At 47.5% G+C, this 26,741-nt stretch overlaps 2 protein-coding genes across 4 annotated transcripts; one reads left to right on the top strand and one right to left on the bottom strand.

Moving 5' to 3' along the window:
• Window positions 1–464: 464 nt before the first annotated feature.
• Window positions 465–1,336, bottom strand: LOC121589418 (UPF0691 protein C9orf116 homolog). Its single transcript, XM_041908342.1, has 3 exons — window positions 1,073–1,336; window positions 890–998; window positions 465–815 (listed from the first exon to the last, which is right to left on the bottom strand). The coding sequence occupies exons 1-3, from the start codon at window positions 1,176–1,178 to the stop codon at window positions 704–706; spliced, it is 327 nt and encodes a 108-aa protein (XP_041764276.1). The 5' UTR covers window positions 1,179–1,336; the 3' UTR covers window positions 465–703.
• Window positions 1,337–2,450: 1,114 nt separating this feature from the next.
• On the top strand, window positions 2,451–26,542 carry LOC121589387. Of its 3 annotated transcripts, none has more exons than XM_041908284.1 (6): window positions 2,451–2,652; window positions 13,932–14,491; window positions 19,582–19,781; window positions 19,861–20,495; window positions 20,561–20,761; window positions 20,835–26,542. In XM_041908284.1, the coding sequence occupies exons 2-6, from the start codon at window positions 14,353–14,355 to the stop codon at window positions 25,084–25,086; spliced, it is 5,427 nt and encodes a 1,808-aa protein (XP_041764218.1). In that variant the 5' UTR covers window positions 2,451–2,652; window positions 13,932–14,352; the 3' UTR covers window positions 25,087–26,542. The 3 variants fall into 3 exon arrangements, with proteins under 3 accessions (XP_041764218.1, XP_041764217.1, XP_041764219.1); XM_041908283.1 differs by having other exon boundaries at window positions 2,451–4,614; XM_041908285.1 differs by lacking the exon at window positions 13,932–14,491 and having other exon boundaries at window positions 2,451–4,614.
• The last annotated feature ends 199 nt before the right edge of the window (window positions 26,543–26,741 follow it).

Raw genomic sequence — 26,741 nt, 5'->3', positions numbered from 1 at the left:
GCTGGCTAGAGATGTCTCACCGTACCTGCTAAAAGTATCTGATTACTCTACGACAATTTCGGAACTAGATACACTTTTCAGTTTCAATCTGCCGTACAATTACTCGTAGCTTGTTTTACTTACTTTCATCTAATAATATTAAATTATGCTGCATTATTCAATCTCAGCGACAAATAGTTAGAGATGCTAGCAACATTGGAAAGGAACTTTGTACTTTTAATTGGTGCTTCTGTTGTAATTAATGTTGCTATCAATTTAATTATTTTATTAATTTATTTAATTATTAATTTTTAGTATTAAATTTATTTCATTCAACTTTTTACTAACGTCACTTTTTGCGGGCACTTTTTGTTTGTTTGCATATGAAACAAATATTTTATGCTGCCACTTAGTCAAACAACAGTTTCAGAATATATTCGAATCTCTTATCGGATGGGGTTAAGAATTGTTATACAAAACAAAACTTTTGATAGAGAGGTGAATGTTTTATTAACGTGCAAATTCCTTTCAGTTAAGAACACATTAATACAAAGTTCACGAAGCGTATAGGTTAATATTCGATGCAATCGATTGAAGTGAAAGTTACTGATGCTAGGTTCACATGTTTGTTGCACTCTGAACTCAGTTGATAAGTAGTAGATGGTATCAAAAGGGGAAGATATAAGCAAAAGTCCTCTAGTGCTGGTGCAAACGCTTCCCCGCACTATTCGTTGAACTTACAATACGGACGATCCACGGCAGTATTGAGCGAGTAGTTGCGGAACATACCGCACTGATATAGATGGCCGGTGAATTTGTGCGACTTGGGAAAATATCTATGGAAAAGAAAAATTAAAAACATGCCTCTAAAGATGTTCATAAACTCGCCACACGCTTGCTCGATGCTTACTTATGCGGCACGGTATGGGGACACGGTGGATAGTACCCGTAGTCAGCGTTCGAGGTGCGATAGATGGGATTGCGCCCCTCCTGCTGCGAACCGTAGCCAGAGAATTGATCTGTAAACGAAATGTGGATAAAGACACACAGTTTTGAGTAACTTGCACAATCACACACCGTCCCAACCACTTACAGGGACTATCGATACGCTTCGGCAGGGACAGTCCCTTGTAGATATCAGCCGTATTGAGCGCTTGCTCGCTAATCTTCTGGTTTTCGCTATCCATTTCCCACCACATTCAACACCAGCTGCCCACAGCAAACTCACTGCACTGTATGGAAATTTGATAATTAACTGAACTGCAACACTGACCGTGCACGGCTTTTTTATAGGCTGCGGGCGCGTGGCGCGTTTTGTTTAGATTTTGCTACTGCTTCGTATCCGTCCAACGGCACACTGTTTACTGAGGTTTGATAAAACAATAACAAGTGGGCCGCTGCTGCATAGCAACGGCATCCTGGCGGTGTCGATAGATATCAGGGGGGAAAGTTTGAATTGAGACTACCAAGCAGTTCGAATGTACGCGAACGGTCGTTTGGAAATTTCGTGAAACTTGCCTATCTTTCAAAGTGGGAAAGAGCAATTAAAAAAAACGTAAAACTTTTTTCATCTATGCTCGCTTATTTTGTATTATGTATTAGACCGTTTCCTGTGAATGTATTAAAGGGACGAACAGCATTGTAATGAGTCCGTCTAGTTTTTAGCAATATTAATTCAATTTAAGTCATAATTGAAAGCTTTTTAAGTTAAATAATTACTTTTTTAAATCAATCATCTAAAACTTAAGCTGATTGTAAATGCAAAAAAACACCGTTCAAAACATTTGTAGGTTGTAATTTTTTAAATTTTATTTTCAATAATTATTTTTCTACTCCAAAATTACTTCTCACATGCATCTTTCACGCGACACCCTGTGAAACCGATTCAATGCTTCATTTTCTCCGCCTTCCGTTTCGCAGGACGAACCGTACACTATTTGCGTTCGCTTCGTGACACATTTTCCACGCTCTGCAGGCGAAACAAGGCCAGCAAACGATTTACGAGGTCCCGCTTTGTCCTCCCCACCATGATGGATACAATACGGCAATCATATGACAAGCTGTCAGATTGGGCTCACAACCACACAAGCAGACGAGAATAGAAGAAAAAAACAACCCCACAACTTATCACGATACCGTAACTACTCCAAGTGTCGGGGAGAGAGTCTTATCAATTCCCATACAAACATTACATTCCCACCAAGAGGCAGAAGTGCGCATGAGCCTGCCACATGCATTCCGAAAGCGATGGTGAAAATGCCGAACCACTCTCCTGAGCAACTTCAACCGACCCGAACGGGTACCATATGATAGCGAGCAGCATGCGAAGCATTGGTTCTATGTGCGGGCTCGCAGTGCTGTCAGTGAGAACATCGTCCCTCATGGTGCGTGAGAAAAAAAATCAACACACGCACACACACTCGGCAAAAGGGCAAACGAATTTTCACGACCTCACCTCATAGCCAGCATTCCCAGTCAGTGTCGTTTTTGTTGGTCGCGCAGATGCATCGAGCGTAGTGGAGCTTACGCAAAAAGAAACGGTGGTCGTTCGCTGACCATATCTCGCCTCCCCCTCCCCTCTTACGGACAGAAAAGGAGTTCCCGTTTCTGAAGGAATTGGGAAGGCAGCACGTAATCACATCGAAGCAGATCGAAGTGCTCTAAACGTTACAGGTGGAGTGCGACACGGCGGCAATCCCTCTTTGTGTGCTTGTAAAGCTGGAAGAAAAAGGGAAACAATTCGTTCAATTATACGCTACATAACTAGCGCACACACACACACACTCAAACACATATCGTGAGTTTTCCTGCAGCGTCATTCGGAGCAGGTGGAATTGAGAGTGAAATAAAGCGCTAAAGCTGTGTGTTCTTACTTACTAACAATTAGTGCAGTCCCCTCACCGGGAAGTGTTCAAGTGGAGCCTTAATTTAAACAGCGAGAAGAAGGTTTATCGATCGTACGCGCCGCAGATTGCAGATACCGTGAGGTGACGTGCAGTCGTACTCAAACTGCCAACCACAGCTACTACCAATGAATTGTACAAAATTCTTTGGGAAGAACGAATGGAAAACCTCCAGCAGCACTATCCAGTTCCTTTGAAGGCAAGGGAAGGAAGGAAAAAAGAAACCCCGCTAATCCTTTAAAACTCCCCGTGAGGAAGCCGAACTGGGAGAGGGTCCCACTCCGCATGGGTGGGCTTGAGAGTGGTGCCTCACCGAGAATACTCCACCACAAACCAACGACGGGGCGTCTCCATCGGCAGGCAACGTGGTCACTTTCCAGCCATCGCGTAGAAGTACGCTACCTATCAAGATACAGAACATCAGCGCCTCCTGTGTGTTTGTGTGTGTTTGCGCGTGTGTTAGTGATAAACAGAACACTTTCGCTCTTTGGCGGTGTCTCTCTCGCTCTCTCTCTCGACTGAGTGTGTCTCTCTCCCTCTCTTTGCCACCGTTCAAGAAAAACGAGGGTGAGAAAACACGAAAACATTCTTAAACGGCGCTGTGTTGTCAAAATTATTTCGAAGTTGATCGAAACGCTTTCCATTGCCTGAGCCGTGCGTGTTGGTGCAGCTTACTGCTAAGGAATACTTACTGTCTGTTGCTAATTAGAACTTGTGTGTACGTAATTGTGAACGCTGCTTTCCTGTGTGCTTCTGTGGTGCCGGAGGTAGAGCCGTTTGCAGCTTAAAATCGAATCGAAAATCGCCTTTGTTGCGATGACCCATTCGCCACAGTGATGAGTGGGGGAGGAAGCACAACCAACACAGAGGAGCCGTACAGTGCAGTGGTACCAGTGAGCCGATGTAAGTGAGCAGTGAATCATACCGCAAGATGGGTTGACATCGCAGTGAAAAACGTTAAGGAAAAGCGACGACACACATCTCCGTCCAGTTTGTGCAGTGCGGCTTTTTTTGTTTTTTTGGGTACAGTGGCATTCTTTTGCTTTTGAGTGCAGCGGAAGTAATACAAAAGCTTGGGGCGGTGGTGCACAGTTGTAAGTTAAAGTTTGTGCGTGTGTGAGAGAGAAGGAGCGACACTGAAGGAAGGAAGCAAATGGAGCCACCTCCGCTTGCTTTGATTCCATGATAAACGCACTGGCAATCGGATGTCGATGCAAAAGCGTGCGGTGTGCTTGGAGAGAGTGTGTTTCCTGTGCAACGAAACAACGCGGTGAGCGTTATGCAGCATCCTGCCAGCAGTAGAAGGTGCCGTTCTGCTTTGCAGTTATGATGTTACCGTGCGCTAACCACACACCACCGCTACCATCGTAGAAGTGTAGTGCGTTCCAAGTCCGCTTTCGTCGTGAGCGGCAAAGTACGGCGAAAGTACGGGGTTTCCGGATTTGTTGCACAGTCGCGTCGCGTGCAGCGAGCATTCATCTTCATCCAGAAATAAGTTCATCATCAAGACTCATCATCATCATCGGCCCTTCGTCATCTACGTCGTTTGTCAGGGTGATAAATCGCTCTCACGCCTCCGGCCCGCCTCTATCGGTAGTGGTGGTGGTGGTCGCTTTTGGGGGCACCATTGTGCCTGCGAATTGCCGAACTCCTGGACACGGGCAGCTGAAAAACGGCGCAGTTAATACGTAAACGTGGGCGAAATCGGACACACGGGCAACGATTATGAATGGTAGTAGTATTTTTTGGTTTGTACTCATTGGCACAGACGCACGTACTTTGCTACCCACCGCACATTTTCACTCATGCACACACATTTCGATTCGTTTGCCAACTCATGTTTCGTTCATTTGGTCCGCTCGAGCCTACGATGCCAGCGATGGTAGGGTACTTTTTCGGTACAATCAGTACTATTTATGGTTTCCCTATCTGTGTTTCAAGCGCTTTGGGTAAATGCGGTAATGTTATCGCTGTTTACTAGTGTGACTGTTTATGGAATTTTACAAAACCTTTATTAGTTGATACATCATATTGTAATCAGTATTATTAAGGACCTTCAAGTAATTTTTTTTTTGTAAGCCGTAATGCTGAACCTTATTGTGCTAACAATTATCTACAAACAATATAACTATCTTCCCCTTGCTATTGTGCCTTATACCGGTCATACTCGGTTGTATTATTATTACCCTCAAGTCAATGTTTGTATTGTTTCTAACTTCTAAAGAAGCTTAGAAGTTAGAAAAAAATAATATTAAAACGATACAAAATCAAGATCATTATTACTAACCTATAGCAACGTTTTTCATACGGACCCAATGTACTCATTGTTTGGTGGTAGTGGGAAACTGAAAATATTGATCTATGGTTATACAAAACGAACTGAAATATGAATATAAATGATATTTATTTGAGACTTTATAATTAATATTAATCGGTGAATTAAAAAACCTCTTATGCATCAAGATGATTGGATTGAAACCCCATATGTTCTTACCTCATCTCTTCCTGGTTTCGGAAGCAGGATTTATGCGTCCCCTCAATACGTATCTTCCACGTTCGTAAATTGGGTGTACTGTTACATAGCAAAGATTGTAACACAATCTCTCCGAGCACCTCCAACAGCTCATTACTTTCCATCTTTCGGGGAAAAGCGTTTGATCCACCTGTGCCTTTCTTATCAAGCACATAACGATGGCGTTAAATGAAAGGGGTAATCGTGCAGCACCACACAATTAATAACAGTTGCTCACTTTTCCAACCGCTGATACCACACAATTCGTTGCAGGCCAAGCCTCCGTTGGACAACAATGGCCTTGAGGCTTGAGTAAATTGCATGCCCGTCGGCAGTTATCTGTCCTGTAAACGACTGTGAAAAATGGACCCCCTTCCCGGGGTTTGCTAGCTCGGGTCTGTTCTGCCGCATCTTGAGAGATCACCACCACTCGGAAAAGCCAAAATCCTCGAGACGGAGAGCCTAGAATGCGGCATCACTAGGGAGAAAAAATCGATACTCTCTACCCCGGAACGGCGAAACAGGCTTCGTATCCGCCAGCAGCAGCAGCAGCAGCATAGACAACATGGCATACCGTGTGTCTGCCTCATTGTCTACCATTGGCGCTCGAAACGATGACCCAGATGTTTCACCGGATTGTCCACCACGGGGTCGGGCGACGGTACGCGGAACAAACTCTCGTCCCGCCAGTTGCAATTATTTCCCTCTCCACCGCTCCACGCTTTCCAAAACGGAAGCGTCAAAGCGCACACCGAGCGATAAAAACCAAACGTGCCAACTGCAGCTGCCCGTTGCAGTGGTTTTGTGTGCCATGGGGCCTACGAGTGACGGGCGGTTAGTGTTTTTTTGGTTCCTTTCTCTCTCTCTCTCTCTCTCTCTCTCTCTCTCTCTCTCTTTCTCTCTCTCTCTCTCTTTATCTCTCTCTCTCGCCCTCTCTTTCTCTCTTATTCTATTATAATGTTTGCTGACCCTTGTCTGATCTGTGCCTAACTTTCCGATCGGCTGGTAAAGCGTGGCACCTTCGCTTTATTGACCGGCAGTGATAGAATGTTTTGCCATCGGTGGAAAATTGAGAACGTGTCTCTGGTGCACTATACCCCGCTCCAGACCAGGATCCCTGCATTGGCCCGGCTTTGTCGAGCTGTTCGGTGTTCATATCGTACTTCCCGTGATACATGAGAATGGTGTACTGGTACGATAGGTACATTGAATTCGTATGAAGCGTGTTGCGCATCACACTTTTGATGAACCGACAGGATCACGTTAGATATTGAGTGCTAATAGAAGATACATGCCGAAAGTGGTACAGTAGATAGCACGCTTTGAAAAAGTACACTAAATATTTCAGAACTGATTGATACGTTATTGGTGATTCAGTGCTTATTGTATGATTAATCCTATAAATTCATTATTGCGAACGCTCTTTTAACGTTTCACTGATATAATTGATGGATTCTTAGGGTTTTTTTTCCATCTGATCAGTGTGTGCATAGTAGACAATACGATATCAAAAAAATTAAACGAAGCTGTTGTATATTTTAAGATATATTTTCGATATTTTAGCACTCAGGGTTGGTTCATTCGCAACGTTATAAGGGAGTTAGATGTGAGGTAGAAACTATCTTAAATCCATCTTTACTTCATCAAAACAAATTGAAAACTTTCATCTGCTGCCAAACGATAATGATAAACAAAAAAATGTTGACAGACTCAATAAGGGTTCATGGGATGTACAATGAAATGGGATCGAAGCACTTTCTTTGAACAGTTGATTAAAATAGGCATTTCTTTACAATAAGTCAGCATTTATGTTACCTCATCGTGAGAGGTGAACTATGTTTGCTAGTATTTCAGTCAATATTTACAGTTTAAATTTGGTTTTGAAAATCACATTTTGCACAGTGCGTGCGTAATTTTAACAAAGTGCGCAATAATTGAGTGGAAAATCTGAACTTAATAACTGCTGGAAAATCGATATTTAATGCCTTTGGTGTAGCCGGAGCAGCACCAACTAAAATGAGACAGGCAGTTGTTGGAAACAATTACTCACATTTAGCAGGGTATAGTATCGGGGTAGGAGCGATATAGGGGCAATATAGCGCATAGGGGAGATCCCATAGTACAGTTGTCGACTCGTATGTCTTATGCGAGTAATAGGTTCAAGCCTAATGTGTACCGTCCCCACGCAGAAAGGACTGACGTAGCAATCCGGCTGCGTTTGAACGAACACGTCTCGAAAGGCATAGGCCGGCATGTCCGTGTAGGTCGTTACGCTAAATAGAAGAAGTGCCCGATTATTGCACGAAATTCTCATCCCAAATACTACGCTCCATACATTGAAATTGATGTGGTAAAGAAACGGTTGAGAGAAAAAGTAAGGCTAAAGCATTATCAAAAATCTATGTGTATCCCATCTCATCTAAATAAGCAGCATTATGTTTGGATGTAAAGATCAATTTATAGCTAAGGAAACTGGCACATTAGAAAAGTCTTTGTGGATTGGGCTCCCTACCGAATAACATACCTAAACATTGATCTTCTCTGAATATTTCTGATTGCTTAGTTCCTACAGACGATTGAATACGAATTTCTTCCTTTGTTGGTTTTAACAAAACATAATGCATTGTCACTTTTGTAATACTTCAAACCCCGTTTCATTAGCTGATTGGTATTATACGGACAATTAATTTAATAACAGTTCCATTTCCACGAACTCGATCCGTAAAATTTTCTCCATACAAAACATACAAACAAATTCAACCGTAACTGATTGAAAGGGCCGATTCCGTACAACTTTCCAACACGCCCGCCAACACAGGTTGCACGATTGCACATTGCTGCAGTCACCACCTTCATTGAATTCTAATTTCCAGTGCCAATATCCTTTCTGCTATCATTCGCCCTAGTTTCCATTTGGCACCCGTGGCACCACGATCCTCAGTTCTCTTTCGCTTCCGCTGAATGTGCCACCCCCTCCCCCCCACAGACTACACCGACCTGTGCAACGGATTGCCGCACAGACGCAATCATCGTACTGCCTCCGGTTTGCACCTGTATGAGTGTGGTATCGTTTTTAATTGAATTCACCGCATCGATTACAGATCGCGAGAGCACACAGTGTTTGTGTGTGTGTGTTCTCGCACCGAAATAGAATTCGAATAGAAGTATGGGGCAAATCTACCCGGAACCGGAAAATCCGAACACGGGCACGAATTGCCTTGCTCGGTATGCGAGGCACTGAAATGCATCGAATAGAAAGCGTAGGCTATTGCTAATGGGTTGTGTTTTCTGTTGTACCGTCTCTGTTCGGGGATTATTTCTCTAAGTGCTGTTACACCTAGTGCTGTGGTATTGACATTAACATAGACTCGCATAGCTCGCCCGTCTCCACCGGCCAGAAGCTTTCCTCGAAACGGTATGCTATGGTACTACCTGACAAACGTACCGGCTGAGCAACGCAATTCTCGATAAAAACGTTTGCTCGATGCGGCTGTCGCCTCAGAGGATGTTTAATTACCGTCTGCCTTCCCTTTTTGTCTTCTTCTTCGGACGGACTCATTCTCCGATCAACGCGTAATGGAACGACAGTTTAACCGCCCACGCGTTTCGCCACCTTTCCACTTGGATGAAGCTGTTGATTTTCCACCCCGACCAGCGCGCGTCAGCGGGGAAATGTTACCGTTAAACCCGGCCGCTCTCAAGCACGGACTTACTTGCTCACGAATGTGACCTTTCCACACGTTAAATATTCATCCACATGAAAATACTTCACCCGACCTGACCCGGTCTGACCTTTCCCTTCTCCCTTAATGTTGTTGATTTCTTTCAGCCTATAAGCCACGGGGAGGACGGGTAATATAAACAACATGCGCGATAAACTTCCAAGTACATTAATTTTGTATTCTATCTTGCCTCCGATATCTATGCTTTGAGTTTTTGTTTGACCCCCGGTGCGTCTAATGGTTGGCATGCACTGGTTCAACAATCGCAATCTGATTAGGGAAAAAAACCTTCGTTAATCGAAGACAAACTATTGATCCACGACGGCACGCGAGCTAGCGCATAAGCGCACAGAGAGAGAGTGGAGGAAATTCAACAAAAACTGGTGAAATGACACCGGATTATCTACGTTCAATTGGTCACGTGTTTGATGTGATATGGATGAGATCATTATGAGCAGCGCTTAGAATATTGAAAGGACATTAAAAATAAAAGTATTCTTTTTTTAGATGGTTCAATTAAACATCTTACATCTTCTGATAAATATTTTTTAAAATGCTTGTCTAATATCATCACACATATGATAACAATCAAATAAATTTGTTGAAAAATGATTTGAATCAATCAATTACGTATTAATTGAACAAATTAAACTATAACCTTTCGATAAATTGTCGCATTACTTGATTTGAAATATTCTCTTTTTGTATTCTTCGCAATTAAATAAAACGCTATAAAAACGGTAAAAACGGCTTGTGCGAGAACAATTGACCGAGCGTCTCCATTTCAACTCTAGAAATTTGCTAACATCCTATAGCTTCTTCTACGGTTGGCAGTTTATCGATCTGTACCCCGCTCTCCAGCCGATTCTAAGGCAAATATTTGCAAGATATCCGAGGCAATTTGTCATTCCATATCCCCAGTTTTCAATATATCGGCTTTTTACTGTACAAAAATATTGAATAAATTTAATCTAGTAAATCATTAACTAATCGGCAGCCAAATTTAATTTAAATTAATACGTGAGTATACCTAAATAAACTTTATTAGAATGTTATATACAGTTCCTCTGGAAGGTGTATCCTTTTTTCCAGCCTTTGTGAAGTCATTTCATAGCTTATTTTATTATTATATCAGAATTCTGCACACGCACTTTTACGTGTCGTTTTATGCCCAATATATTTGTACCAAAAGTTTTATAAATACCTTTTTTTTAACAATTCCCATACAATCAGTCATCACATTGTAAAACAAACAACTGAAGAAATTTTTTATTCTTTCGCGGAAGGCGTTCCCTTCCATCATATGAACAAACCGGCTCATGCAATTGGAATTTATTAAAAGCGCAACAAAAGGAAATTAATGCACAGTTCTTTGAAACCAACATTCCCAGCCAACACACACATCTACTAATTACACCCATGTGTGGGCCCGTTGCCATGGTATCAAATCAATGTTTTTGACACACGCAAGTGTATTCGTCGAATCAATTGAAAGCCGAATGCCCTTTCAAAGCATCCTTTAAAAAGCATTGTGTTCCAGCAGTCAGCCATTTTCCTACCATCTTCGTGCGGTTTGTACTCTCACCTCTTATCGTGCTGTGTTTTTACCTCACTTACAAACGAATGTGTGATTTTCTTCCCAATTTTTTGCTGCTGTATTCCAACGAAAGCTGAGCTTATCCCCGCCCTAGTTGCCATTAACAGATTGTTAGGCGGGCACGTACACGCCACCTGCAGTAGGAAGCAAATAACGGACCAAACCAGAGCATATGGTAGAGCATGAGCATGCCAAGCGAGTCGCTCCGACGTCATCAATCGTGTGGGTTTTGGAATTTTACATCGAACGTACGGATGCGTAGGAAATGGAGGCGCTAGCTCGTGTCTCTCGTCTTGTACCATGTTTTTCTGCGGTTCGATTACAGAGAAGAAAAGAAACGAAGTTCCAGCCAAACCTTGCCCAGCCGGCACGGAATGTGTCCTGGGAGAGAAATTATGTTTTCCATCATGATCAAAATTGCCCTTCGCGCCGTCGCCCCGACTCGAGCGTCCAACGGCGAAGTGGGCGTAAATGCGACGCGCACCGGATGGCGTAACTATGATAAGGAAAATAACGACCTAACTACACTAGAGTGAACCAGCCTACACAGTAACCACCACCGGAAAGGATGTCTTTTGCAGACCGGTGGTAATACCAACTGGCCAACATACAGTTTCACTGGCCCCGTCCACGTCCTCCTCCTCGTCGTTGTTGTTGCGGTTCATCATCTTTCGGTCGTTGGCATGTAAATGGCACGCCTTGTCAGCAGGAGTGCAAGGGAAACAGAGCAACGAGTAGAGTCTACCTGATGCCGCTGCATTGTGGTTTTAGGTTCGGTGACGTCTAACAATATATGGAGAAAAAAAAACAGCAACACAAATCCAAACACTAACCTACTCAAATAACAAGCAAACGATCCGTTTCCAGGCTGTTGTGTTTTTGTGTGCGTTTGTTGTGTGTGGTTCCGTTTTTGTGGTGGAATAAGTTGAAATTTTACAATGGCACAGCACGTGGACGAAGATGATATGATGAAGGAAGCACTAGAACTGGCAAGCTGGCTAACAAAGTTCACCGATGGAAAGGGAGGTACAATGCGGAAAGGGGAGAGCGAGGGGCATGATTTGTGAAACGTAATATTGTGAAAAGGTGAAAGTAACCTTCGCTTGTTTGCTTTGATCGTGTATGCAAAGGCCACGGAGTCTTTTGTGATGGATTGTGCGCGTGTGTTTCTATCATACTTTCGACGGAAAAAGGACAAAGACTTGGGAAAAAGGCGTCTTTGCACCGTAATAGATGCTTGAATTGATTGTACAGTCAGGAGATAAGCAATGAGTTTTCAATTGAACGCTCCTGAATATTTAGATCATTAAGTTAAATTGTAATTTCAATGACTCTAGGGTTTACTTTAATTTGCCTTTAAGTGTTTTCTACCAAGAAGTTGGATTAGGCAAGACAGGCTAGCCCTGAAGTATGACAACCATTCCGGTATTCTATCCCGGTTGAGAATGCTTTGCTAGACCCATACCATACCATCCCACCATCGAAAAGACAAACCTAGATTCGTGGACAACCCTACAGGCATTGTTTTGAGACTTTCTTGTACATTGAAACCTTGCGCAAACGAGATAAACCAACCACTCGTACCCAGTGTATTGTACTGGACCGAGTAAAATAGCCTCCAAGTGATTTTGACATCATCAACGCCCATACTAACAAGGTATTCATTAGTGAATAGGTTTCGCACGAGTGTTGTAGGACGCCTTTTGAAGTTGTCCCACAATTTCAACCTTCGTAGGGTCAAAAGCCACCCGCTGCTTAATGTTTTAAGCTAACAAAAATCTCTCGCTGAAAGGTTTTAGTTCGCTGTGTGGTGGGACCGTGTGGATGGTCCTTCTGAGAATAGCCAATTTTGATTATTTTTAATTCAGACGAGTGAGCTACTGTGAACGAGAAAGAGTGATAAGGGAGAGAGAGAGCTTTATATCATACCTTTAAACGTTCGCCTTCGTTTTACAGTTTCTGGAAAATATTTCAGCTTGTTTTTTTAACTGAATTCTTTCAACGAACAAATTAAAACCAATAACATCTTAAGGTCAATTTAGTGATCAAGTTTTTTTTTTTTTTGACAGAGACCAAAACTGAGATTCTGAAAAGACTACATCTTTAAAACATAATCGATAGGTTCCTAATTAACTACATCATTTAAGAATCTTCCTGCTCCAAGCTGAGACAATGGCTGTAATATTGTATGAAAATCAAATTAACCAGTCACCATTAGTCGTCAGACACATGCACACAGGTATTAAATATGAAAGCAAGCTATTGGTTTTCTGAATGGAAGAATGTGCTAGAGTTATAAATCATCTAATACTAATAATTTCTAAGTGATGTGGCACTTTAGTGACGTTCATCAACAAGGTTTTTCGTAGCTGGCGGAATAGCTAACTGGTGGGGATCATGATTATTTCAGGCAGATATCTAAACTCAGCCCTGTTCTTTATTAAATTGCACAATTTTTTATCGCAATATAACGTTATATTTACCAGCAAAAAGAATATTCAATTCCTTCAATACCTATTTACACCAATTTAGAAACAAAACAGATCTCATAATTATCGTACATTTTGCTCCTCGCAAATTTTTACGATGTATTCATGATTAGATTGGCCTGAGACGAACAACAACCAAACTCGTTTGGGAACTAACCATATTTATATGTTGATGGGTGTTTTGTGAGATATCATCGAAAAACAATACTTTTTTGCACGCTTACCACTTGCGCACTAAGAGGAGCTTGATTAAAATTTTCTCAATCTCGGAATGTATATGGTTTTCTGTAATTCATTTATAAACGTACATTACAATCCAGTTTTTTTCCGGTGAAACGAGGGAGACTCCTAGCTCAAAAGCACTCGGTATTGCGTCAATCGATGGATCATAAACGAAAATTAAATTACCGCTTCACCGAATCCACACACATCAATCCCATAGCCGTAACTCCATATCAAACCCATCACAGTCAAGCGTTCGATCGTCATCCAGCTCATCATCATCGTCATCATCTTCGTCCCATCCGGCAAGATGGGGCTCCTCCTGCTGCTTGCATTTATGCTTGATGTGGTTTTTACGGCGACAGGAATCGATCCTGCCGGTGCCGGTCTCCGTGCAAGCTCCAAACTTTGCTCCTGATAAAGCGTCACTAGGCCGAATGATAGGCGGCACCGGCGTCTTGACTGACCGTCGTTCATTAACCACTTTGCTTTTAATACCAACCTTAGCTACCGGGCACGTTCGGTCAAATTTCTAGTGGCCTAGCAGCGGAGAGCGTCGTCGTCGTCGTCGTCGTCGTCGTGGTCGTCGTCATCAGCACGACCAGCCACAAAATCAAGGACTGACCCTAGACGATTGTGCGTGGTACGTGCGTATGTGCTGTGTCTCGCGTGTGTGTTACTGAGAGTGTAGTGCAAATTCCACCGCTCCCTGCCGCCCGATGGTGTAGCATGGAATTTACGAGCGCCATGATTTATGATGGTGCTCCGCAGCTAAGGACCAATTGCCATACCCACGCAACAGCCGAACGGAGCCGCACCGTCACCGTCAGCGACCACCCGTACCGCCAGTGCCACCGAGTGCCACGCGCCCCGTACCGAGGTCTTCCGCCGCAGCTTGCCCCAGCCCGGTTCGGGCTAGCCTCTTGACATGAGTTTTCTCTTCAGCTCGATTAAGAACCTTACCGTCGGCGGTACGGGGGCTTCCTCAGCGGTCGGCAGCAGTGCGGCTCCGGCGACAACTACCCCGACCGCCGCCAGCACTGGCCCGATCGTCAGCTGCTATCAAGGTACATTCCAAACGATACAGAGGCCCCGAACGCTGTCCACCCACCGTGTTCGCTCTGGTGTCCGAAGGCTGCGCCCTTCACCGTTGGCCCCTTCGCACACACACTCCGGTTTGCTTGTTACTACTTTAGTGCTTCCCGGTTCTGCTTGCCTTCTTCATCCACCTACCCAGGCGCTTCTGGGGGTGGTTTTATTGCATGAGTTTAGTTTTTTTATGAATCAATAGCACGGTGACGGACGCCGAGGGAGATCGGTGGGCGGCAGGATGTTGTTGAATGGAGCGGCGTGCCGGAACCGCCGAAGGACACGCCGAGGGCGGAAGTCGTGTTCATTGATTCATAAGCGATTTGAACGGTTACATTGTTTGAGAGAGAGAGAGAGAGAGAGAGCATGTACGTTCTTTTTGCTTTTTTTTATTTATTTTTTTAGTTGAATCGCATTTTTATCACTCCCCATAATCGATCGTGAATTGGTACGATACATAAATTTCACCACCGGGTACGAGCAATTGGGAGCGATCGTGCTAAATTAATTTATTCAAATCGGTGCCGTCGGGTGTGTGACATGTGTGACAAAGGGCTTCCACACAGATACACCGGTTGCACAGCTTTCACGCGTTAACACGCTTGGTAGCATTAATTGTTCCGCTAGATAGTTTGTCATGGACAGTATTACGGTTGAGCGTGTTAGACATTGTGATTTTGGAGTGAATAATAAATAATGATGATAATAGAAGATAGAAATAGACACATCACATCGTTATCCCGATTGACGTAGATTCCCGGTAAAGTAAGGTTTGCTTGATAACTTATTTAGCTTCGTTCGAATTCATAGTTTTTCTTAGCTAATTTCTTTTCATACTGTATCTTTTACCCCTTTATAATTAAGTTTCGTTTATTTCAACATAATGCTTCCTTAGCAATACACATCATATGTTCAGAATTTCTGATTTCCCAACAGGTTGAATCACCTGTCGCTAAGTAACGTAATTCTGAAATATGCAACACTTTTTTCTAAGCTTATCATATAAATATTTTAGAGCTTTTTGTACAATTAAAAAAAGGTCCTACAAGATTCTTTACATATCAGTATCGTAGTACATACCATTTCCTCTATACCCCATTGAATCAACAATTTAAATTTATTGTCGTTCATTGCAATGAATCTCTTCTTACAAATTACGAACAAAATCGATACTGTTTGCAGGAGTTTCGGCTGCATTTTCATGCATCCATAAAATTACGACCAATGCCCAACTCTGACAAAAGCAGGGCTAACTACATTAACTCCAGCTCCATTTTGTTTAAAAGGAATTGAATTGGCATTACACCCTTTCTCCAGCGTTACAGTTGAATTCCGTGCGTCTTTTGCTTCGAATCGCGTGTCGTCATCTGCGAATCGCATGTCATCATCAAATGTGTGCCTTTGCAATGGAATACAATAGTTTATTTTCTTATTAGACGCTTACAGGATTTTCCAAGTCAGTTTCGAATATAAACATTGTTATTTACCGCATCCAATATGTTTTTGAACAGCTGTCAAATGGTTTATTTGTTTCAAAATAAGAATTTCAGTTTCAACACACATAACAAAGAACTGTCAAACTCAATCCAGCTTGAGTCGTGTTGAAAATCATGCTGTAGAAATTAAAAAATATTGTGATGGAAATGAAATGCCATATCGATGTGGAGCAACATTTTGCATGCGGTGAATAACAATGGTTACATTCGAAAGTGACTTGGAAAACCCTGTATCATACGAGAGGAAAGACGATGAGCGGAGTGTGTATCCTTTCTCTCACTCCCTCCGCTACCTTTGAGGGATGCTGCGAGCACTGGAAACGCTACTAGCGGGGACTACACTTTAACGTATCGTAACAGGAGATCATCCAAATCAGGAGGAAGCTCTATCGATCTTTTTAATCGATCCTTTTTATCCGTTTGATAGATAAAGAGAGACTTTGATATTTCAGTATATCGTTTCGCCTCTTAATGGTTTACGCTTAAGTCAGTTCTATCAAAAGATTTTTTTTAAATGTATCAACAAAGTACTCTGACAAGTAAGTCCAAAATCTCGATTTGAAGTGTCTCGTCTGTCTAACTCGTACTTTAAGCCATTAATTTTGAAAAGTATTCTGTTCGAACTGTATATGAAAGTAAGCGCACATCAAAGCTAATAATAGTAATTGTGAAAAGTTTTCAATGTTACTCACTGACACTAGCCACCTCAAAACCGCACCCCACTCAGCAGGACTTGTTGTGCGTTGTCCAAAACCATCCAACAATTTTCCAGCGACGGAAGCGGAAAAGTCCATGCAACCAAACAACAGCATGCTTTTGTTCACGCAATGCGAACCATAAAAAGCTCACCCGGTAGCTCATGCAGGCTGCTCCGAGTTCAAGTACAACACGAGCGAGTGTATTGTTTGCTGCTGTATGCTGTTCAAACAGCAGCAGCAAAACAAGCTACAACAACAACATCAACACCAGCCATACTTACTTTCCGCTGCTTTTGTGCTGTTTATGAGACTTGAGAGCCGACTAAATTAGAAAACATGTAGATGGATAAGCGCGGTAGGGTCGCGCCTGTGAACAAAGCAGAAACAAACAAACACAAACGAAAAAAAACGTATCCACCGCCACCCCACCTTGACCGGACAGTGTCTGCGGCGGTGATGCGGAAAAGTAGCCCTACCCCTGGTGCACTTCACACACAGGCTCGTGCAGACACGGTTTCTCTTTTGCGTTGGCCCCTTTTTCGCATTGTGCACCCTTTTGGCACTGCCCACAGGAGGCTCATCGTCGGCTGCAAGGGCATTCAAAAAAAAAAGCCTACGAAAAGCGGCAAAACGTGCAACAAATGAACTAGTTGCTTCCGTTTCACTTTGCCACCTGCTTGCCGTCTTGTGAGAGGGCGCTTTTCCGTTGGGCACACGCTCCCTGCTTCTTTGCCTTCTGCTGGGGCCAGCTTTTTATCAGCTCGAGCCTTTGTTGATAGGTTGACGATGGTGACGTCGGTATCAATATTTTCTGCTTGCTATCCCGCTCTCTCTCTCTCTGTCTCACAAGTTTTCCAGCGTGTCAGTTGCCGTTATCTTTAACACTTTCACCATACAGCCGAAAATGGGCCCTTCGCATACGGTGCCACAGTATCGGGGAAACGACGTCTATTTTCGTCCTTCACCATTATTGACAGGTTCACCCAACGCCCAACAAAACGGGGGAAGCCGAAAATGAATACTTAATCGGATGGAAATGAATATTTCCCTGGCAAGCGTGCGAGGAGAAATACGAGATTAGTCATTCAAGGACCCGGTTATTGGGGATGGTTGATGGTAGACGGGCGCTAAAAGAAAGAAGAGGAAAAAAAAACGGAAGCTTTTCCTATCCTCCGTTTGGTGGCAATTCAATCGCTGCATCCTAATGCCACAGCCGTGCACGAAAGCTTCGAGGGGCGCTCGAAAATAGAATCAAACTAAATAGCAAGCTTAATAAAACGTGTAATCCATCGTTTTAAAATAAAATCATCAGGAAGCACGTACAGCATGTTAATCGCACGTCGCGCCCTAAGCCGTCTGGCGTCCAGCGTTGACAGGCCATGGCCCCCCGTTTCCCTCGTTTAGAAGCGGCGAACCATGATAGCGCTATTTTTAATGCTTTTCCATTCCGCAATGCCCTCGAACGACTTTCTAATGAATTTGTCCTTCCCTCGGAAGCTTCCAACGGGCCGCTTCTCTTTCCCTCGCTACCCTCCCTGGCGCAGCATTAATCTCAATTTGCACCGTTGGCTTTTGCTTCCTTGGTCGGTCCTTGGGCGCAGTCCCCGCGTTCGTTGATTTTTGCACTTGGAAGGCAAAATTTTATTTCCTCATCATTCGCACATAAAAACGCACCCAGCCCGCGCACAATCTCGAGTCCGTCCGTCCGTTCGAGCCGACCACCAGTTAGCCACCAAGAGTCACCAAACAACAGGTGGTTCAAGGCAAAAGTCGCGAAAAACGGCGCCACTTTCCACTCCCCGTTGTTCTTGCTTTCTTTTCCCAGAAACGGTTTGTTCCCCGTGGCTTTGTAGAATGTGTCTGCGTGTGCCTGTGTTTGTTTACTTTCGCCTCCTTCTCCATTGTGCCGACATCAGATTCCGTTCCGGATTTCCGACAAACGAGCTCGATTATCATCCATCGCGAAGCAATCGTGTGACTTGTTTCGCACTTTTTTTACTCTCCTCCACCTAGCCACTAGTCCACCAGCTGGTTTCTTGGGCGGATTTTCGCAAAGATTGAGGGAGGGAAGAGATTGTTTATCGGCGCTAGTTAATATCTGCAGTGCAGTTAGCATCTTTTTGTGTGTGTGTGTGTGTGTGTGCTTTGGTTTGAGTTGTTATCATTGCTGACTCGCTTACAGCTCAATCCGCTAGGTACGGATTATCGAGGCGGATTAAAGCGGCTCGGTAAACATACTTCCAGCGACTTACGATGCAGCCTAAATGTGATGAACAACTTTCTCACCACATCTCTGAACTACTTTCCATCAGCGGCGAAGAAGTAATCTTCGCCCAACTCTAATTTCCCTAACGGCTCGCAGTAACGCTGAGATAAACCGGCCGTGTCAGACAGGTGAAAGATTAGGTGCTTATGCTTGTTGAGTGGTTAAATTGCTAGTTTTTATTCAGCCCGATTGGCTAAGTCTCCTGACCAGAGAGAGCTTACGACCGAAAGATCTTGGAGAAAAAGTTTGGCTTCATTCAGGAATGGGAATGTTGTTTCGTGCGAGCAATTTCTAGTGATGATTGTGATTCTTCATTTCTCACCTGTGCCCTCACAGTGCCCTCGTGGTAATGATATCACTTTTACATCTCAGATTTATTTCAGTTTTTTTGTTTTGTAGGAAAAAAAGTTTTTCCATTTATTAGAAGTTTTTCCCTGTAGCCAAAAGTTTGTTTATTGCACGCATTTTAATATTTCCTACTCAGTTCGTTCGTTTCGTTCGTTCAATTCGCTTCAGTTACTAACCCAAATCTGACACTAGTGCACCCAGAAGTTCACTATTTTGTCCTGTTCCAAGCTCCAAAACACTCCCTTTCGTTTCGTTTGCAGAATCGGAAGAGATGCGATTCAATGCTTTATCACCACCACCACCTCCCCCGCCGCCCCCACCGTCGGCCTCGAGCTCCGACTACAACATCAGCAAAAAGATGGGCGTCCCGGACACGCAGTCCGACTTTAACCAATGGCTGCACGCGATGAAGATGGTGGCCCGGCTGCCGGGCGGCATGCCCTCGGAATTTCGGCGAAAGGTACCGGGGTCGCATTGCTTGTTGGGCGGTGCTTACGTGCAATCAATTGATCTTCAATTTTTCTCCCATCCCGAAACAGCTCTGGATGGCGCTAGCCGACCGGTACCTAAAGACGCGCTCGCTCAACTGGGAGGAAGAGTCGGCCAGGTGTCTCAGCGAGCAGTCGGACGAGGACGACGAGGAGCTGGGCATACAGATCGTGAAGGACCTGCACCGGACCGGGTCGAGCCTTTGCTCCGGCCCGTCCGGCACGATCAACCAGGGCAAGCTGAAGCGCGTCCTGCTCGGCTACTCGCGCTTCAACCCGGAGGTGGGCTACTGCCAGGGCTTTAACATGCTCGGCGCACTGATCCTGCAGGTGATGGACAAGAGCGAATCGGACTCGATCAAGGTGATGATACTGCTGATCGAGGGTCTGCTGCCGGCGGGCTACTTCTGCGGTTCGCTCGGTGGGCTGCAGGCCGACATGGCCGTGTTTCGCGATCTGCTCGGGACGCGGCTGCCCAAGCTGGCCCGCCACCTCCAGAAGCTGCAGGGACCGGAGGGAGCGTTCGAGCCACCACTGACCAATGTGTTCACGATGCAATGGTTTCTGACGCTGTTCTGCACCTGCCTGCCGATACCGCTGGTGCTGCGCGTCTGGGATCTGATACTGATCGAGGGTAGCGATGTGCTGCTGCGCACGGCCCTCGCGATCTGGGGCATACTGGAAAGGTAGTGTGATGGTGCATTGAAGGCTCTGGCTAGGCTGCTTGACAATCGAGTCTTTCCTTTTGCAGCAAAATCCTCGCCACCAAAACGGCGGACGATTTCTACTGCAAGATGGGTGCCCTCTCGTCCGAGCTTGTCAACGGCAGTCTGGTCGACTCGAACGCACTGATACAGCGGGTCGTTGACATTGGACCAATAGCGGACCTGCAGAGGCTGCGGGATAAACACCTCAACAGTATTACCCAGCTGAAGGACACTTCCAACTTGAAGTAAGTTTGCACTCCCCAACAGATCGCCAGATTGGGGGCGTTACTAACACTCACTTTATCCACCATTTCCCAGGATTTTCTACTCCGACGACGAGGGCGAATCGGACGAAGACTCCCGGCTGGCGGTAACGGCAACGGCCTGGGGTTTGCGGTCCGGTCGGCGGGCCTCGCTCGGCATCCCGCCCAACTTTGCCCGCGCCGAGGGCAAGGAAAAGATGAACCTGGACATCTCCCTGCTGAAGAAGCAGTACGACAAGTTGCGCGAACGGCAGCGGCAGGCACATATCATCCTTACGGCGGCCGTCGCCCGCCAGCCGGCCAACCCCTCGCCGAACGCTGGGACGCTGCAGGTGAACCAGCTGCTCGTCGGCAAGAACGCGCTGCTCAGTGCCAAAGGCAAGCGGCTCGGACCGCCCCAAGGTGCAGTGCCGCCCGTGCGCTCCGGCTCGAAATCCTCCTCCAAACAGGCCGGCAAACAGTCCACCGGCCCGTCCCGGTCGCCGAAACCGGTCGAGACGCTCCACTGGAAGGATATGGACGAGACGAAGCAGCGCCGCAACAGTCTCAAGTGGAAGGATCTCCCGAAAGACGCGGCCACAAAAAAGCCGCCGGACGAATGCTCCAAGCCGGACAGTTCGCCCAAGCTGAAGAAGTCGGCGAGTGCCTCTTCCGCCATCAGCAACCTGTCGGAAACGGGGAGCAGCGGGGGCGACGCTTCGTCCAGTGCGCGAACCGGCGGTGCGCTCAAGCGGCGCAGCGAATCCTCCTCCTACAGCGAGGAGTCGGACGGTGAGTCCAGCACCAGCACGTCCCTGTGCGACGACGACAATCAGCCGCTGAGTGCGTCCTCCCTGGAGGCTTCGCCGATGAAGCGGCGCATCACGCCCGAGTCCATCATCCGGGAAGTGCCTGACGAGGAGCGGCTGGTGGTGATCGTGCCGAGCGACAGTGAGCTGACCGACATCAAGGAGGAACCGTCGTCGTACGGTGAGGACGAGGAGGCCGAGCTTAGCCGGGCGTCCGAGGTCGATCCACAGCTGGTGGGTGAGCTGGTAAGTCCTCTGTCGGACGTGGTGGTGGAACCGCCACAGCGAACAGCGCCAGACAAGCTGTCCCCTGCTAGCCGACCGATCCAACCCGAACCGGAAGATCATTCGCTCTCGGTGGCGATCACCAGCACGAGCCAGCTGTCGCCCATTCCCGACATCACCAAGTACGTCAGCATGTCCACCATCAGCCCGCTCAAGACGCCCTCCTCGCTGATGGACTACTCCGACTATCTGGCCAACATACCGACCGACAATACCGTTACCGTGGACGTGACGAAAAGCCCCACCCCGATGGTGGAGGTCGCTCGGGTCGAGTCCGAACCGGCCGCGTTCAAGGTCAGCGACGAGGGCGTCACGAACGAGCTGTTCGAGCGGATCAATGCGGCCGAGCGGCCCAGCAAGCTCGACCTGCACGTACTCAAGGAGCGGCGGGTGAGCGAATCGCTCGTCACCACCGCGGAGAGTGTGCTGGATCGGAGCGACGCTACCTCCAAGCTGGACAACTACAGCTTCACCAACGTCTCGAACCGCTCGTCCATGTCGTCGTCCTTTGTGCTGGAGCTGCCGATCAAGAGCACGCTGCAGCACGACAGTCCGCTCCTGCCGCCCAGCGTCGATCTGGCGGCGGTCGTCGAGCGCGAATCGTCCCAGCCGAAACAGCAGCCCAAGTACCAGATTGCCGATGCGCTCTGCACACCGACGCCGCAGAGCGAAGCGGCGCCCGGCGAAAGCCCGGAAGACATCGAGCGCTATCTGGCCAACCGGGTCAAGTTCCTGAAGGAGAAATCCTTCTCCATGGACGACCCGATCAAGGGGGAGGATCTGCCGCCGGAGGACATCACGAAACGGTCCGCCTCGGAGGGTCTCGTAGCGATCGACAGCAATCCACTGAAGAGCGACAAAATGCTGGAGATCATCAAGGAGAACTCGCTCATCCTGGGCCGAATAGTGCGCAAAACGCGCGACCAGGACGAGCAGCGGACGGATCAGCTGATCAAGCAGGACGAGACGGAGATGCTGATCCGCACGATCGAGCAGCTGCCGAGTTTGCAGCACGGCCAGCACTCGCCCGACCTGAAGCTCACGCACAGCGTGGTGGACGAGCTGTTGGAGCGAGCGGAACCGGACAAACCGCTGCACTCGCCCTTCCGGCTAAAGTTTGAGTGTGAGCCCACCGTTCCCAGTACTCAGGGGGAGACCGACGTACCGATGTTCGCCGGCGAGGACATCAAATCCAAGACGGATCTGCTCATCCAGCGTACCGAGGAGCAGCTGGCACGGTTTGCACCGCCCGAACCGACGTACTACGTGCGGAAGGACAACTTCCGCGAGATCATAACGCCGGAAGAGGAGAAAGTGACGACGGAACCGGCCAAGGGCGCAATTGTTGAGTCGATGCCGGCCGCGATCGTGCCACCACCACCGCTACCGGCGGTCGTGAAGGAACCGGACCCTGTAGATCCCGTCTCGCCGACGGCACCACTGAACCTAAGCTTTAATGCGATCGATACGAGGGCCGTATCGTCGAAAACGGAGGAATTGATCAAGAAAACCGAGGAACAGTTGGCGCGCTTTCGCACCCACGACAAAAAGATGATCGACAAGCTGGAGAAGCGCCTGTCGCTGATCGACATGAAGCTGGGAGAAAGCACCCCGCCAGCGATGCTAGCCAGCACTACCGCCTCCACCACCACACTGTCCGCCACGGTGGCTTCGAGCAAAACGGAGGAGGTGTTGAAGAAATCGGAGGAGCAAATTTCGCGCCTCGCACTGGCCCGCAAATCCCCGACGCGCTTCAAGCCGGGCAGCGCGGCCGACCACAGCGCCACCGATCCCGCCCCCACGATCAGCCTCAAAACGGAGGAGCTGATCAAGAAGACGGACGAGCAGCTGGCCCGCTTCAAGGCGGCGGCCGAAAGCACGGCAGAGAAGCGCAAAAGCCGCCACGAGCTGGACGAGCTGCTGCGGCCCGAAAACGGCTGCACCGAGCGGATGCTTAGCCGGTCGTGTGAATCGATCCGCAGCGAGAGCCTCTCGTCCCTGGACGAGACGGCGATCGTGCGGCAGGTGCAGGAGCAGATGCTGCGCACGATCCAGCTGCCGGACGAGGTGCGCACCTGCAAAACGGACGAGCTGATCCGGGGCATCGAGGACGGGAAGATCAAGCTGGGCGACGACTACATCACCACGATCAAGACGATCGACTATCTGAAGCGCTCGAACGCGAACATGCTCGCGACGCTGTCGTCGATCGAGAACTCGATCAAAACGATCGACAACTACTGCGACTACGAGTCGGACATACAGTCGGACCGGATCAACGACACGATCGACAATCTGGAGAAATCGCTCAAACAGTTCGACGCTCAGCACCCGGCGCCCCCGCTCAGCCCAACACAGCGCCGCTCGTCCGGCCCGCTCGGCACCGAGCCACCGCTCGTCATGGTGCACGACTACTCGACCACTCACCACGAGGCGCGCTCCTGCCGCCCAACGTCCTGCAATCGACCGAGCCGGCCGCGCAAGCGCAAAGAGTACTCGCCCCGCCGGCGCAAGGACAAGGAGCGCGACCCGGACGGCAAGAGCGTCTCCGGCAGCAACAATCGCGCGCGCAAAGACCACAGCAGCGACTACTCGTCCGACAACCAGTCGGTCGAGCGCGAATCGCCCAAAACGTACACGTACGCCTCGTACTACAGCCACTCGCCGCCGATAACGCCCCGGCTCGTGTCGCCCTCCCGCAAGCTGCCCCCGGAACCGACGAACGCGCGGCCGACCACGCTCAAGAGCACCTCGCACGATCGGTACACGCTCGCCCTCGGCCCTCATCCCTCGTCGCCCTCGCGGTTCGACAAGTCGCCATCGTCGCCGATCATTACCAAAGCCTACCTGGAGTCGCTCAAGCCGGCCACCCCGGTAGCGTCCGGGCGGACGACCCGCTCGGCCGAGAACTCACCCCCGTACCATCCGAACCAACCGGTCCCCCTGTCGCCCACCAGCTCGATGCAGATTGGCCGCTACCAGGCGGGCACGCTGCGCAGCGCAACCGCCCACCACGATCCCGACGCGCACTCGCACATCAAGAGCTGCGAGAACATACTGATGCGGTTCGATTACGAGCGGATCTCCGCGATCGCGGCCAGCTTCCCCATCAGCAGTGCGCTCTCGCCATCGCCCACCAAGTACAGCAGTCTCGACTTTAAGCAGGACGGCGGTGGCGGTGCGCTCAGCCTGGGCAGTTTGGCCGCCTCACCGAACAACAAGTCCCTACACTAACGGACCGAACACAACGACGATCGTTAGCATCACACTCACGCTCTCTCGCGCTCCTTCTCTCGCTCGCTCTGTTTGATCCACAATTTCTGTGATAACTCATTGTGTATAAAACCAACCGAAACAAAAAAAAGCAAAAAGAAAATGCACGGAAAGTCCACAGCCCAATTCTTCAGAGGCAGCGAGTACGAGATTTAGCCAGTTGTCACCAGATCATTACACCTGTCTTCATTGCGCTTGTATAAGAGGCAGGAGTCAACGAATCAAAGTGTTGTCGTTAGTGGGATAGCTTCCCAGGTTTCCCCGTACTGGTGGACGGGGCCTCAAGTCTCACCGCACCTCACCCTTAACCAAAACCCCTGCAATCAGAAGTAAGTGGCGTGTTGTGGGGCGGAGAGCGCTTATGCTTCTAGTAACTACACCCTCTAACTATCTACATTAGATATGAACGGTTGTGTAATGGGCACGAAAGGCACTAAAAATAGCACAGGAGATACTTGGAGCGTTGGGTGAGTTTTATGAGCGACAGACGACGAACGGAAAATCCCCTTACATACGAACGTTATGATTAGCAGAAAGGTTACATCCAATCCAGTACAGCTACGGCAACGAAAACAAAAGGCTTTGCAGGCAGATACGTTGCAGGGTTGTTCTTTTTGTTCAGTTAAACTAGCAGTAGCAGATCGCTGAGGGGAAAAAATAGGAAGAAGGAGATAATGTTGAAATTAACTATAAAAAAACACACGCAAAACCTTTCTGCGATCGTTTGAAATGTTTTCCGTTTTTCCGCTTTTTTCCCCCCGATCGCATCGGCATCCGGAAACTTGCGGACATAAGCACAGTGTGCGCACCACCACCAACATTGTTGTTACCTGTATCGTTCGTTCGCTCATCTCCCGCCATCCTTGCATTACACATCGGTTGTTTATCGCACGTTGATTGTATCATATATTCGACATTGTACTTGTATAGTTATTGGGGTACATTTGATATTACCGGCGGACCGGAGGCGAAAGCAAACGCATAAGCAAAACGGATGTATTATTGTCCCCACTCTCCTTTCCCCCCCCCCCCCCCTTAACTAAGCAAAGGAAACGAGGGCAGGTTTTGCGGGCATATATGAATTGAAACAAACAAACAAATATGTAAGAAGAGGTCAGTCAGCTGTTGCGTTGGCGCGTGTCTGATTGTTCTTCCCGTGGAGGTGGATCCCCTCAAGGAAGAATAGAAGAACAAACCGGACAGGCAAAACGACACATTCATTGACGGGAACGAATACCAATACTAGAGAAAATATACACGAAAAACTGACGAAATGTGTGCGTGTGTGAGAGTCTATTGCCTTTCTCATATCTCTCCCTCTCTCTCTCTCTCTCTATCGGTGTACTAAAGAAAGAAAGCAAAAAAGAGAATAAATTCTTCGCATCCAAACGTGTGATTGAGCCGTGGTGGGCCGGAACAACTGTCCTGATAACCCGACACTCCAAATCATTTGACCTTTTTTTCCGAAACGACACGGCAATTCTTTCCCTACCCATCCAGCTTCCCTTTCCCAGCGATGGCGAAGTCACGTGATACGCCGTTACACGCCCCGGGAGGAAACGTCATCTATCATCCGCGTAGGGGATGATTTGGCTTATCATGCCGCGGCCGCTACT

The sequence above is a fragment of the Anopheles merus genome, chromosome 2R, assembly GCF_017562075.2.
Source record: "Anopheles merus strain MAF chromosome 2R, AmerM5.1, whole genome shotgun sequence".
Taxonomy (NCBI): Eukaryota; Metazoa; Arthropoda; class Insecta; order Diptera; family Culicidae; genus Anopheles; species Anopheles merus.
This window is presented reverse-complemented; position numbering and strand designations above follow the sequence as displayed.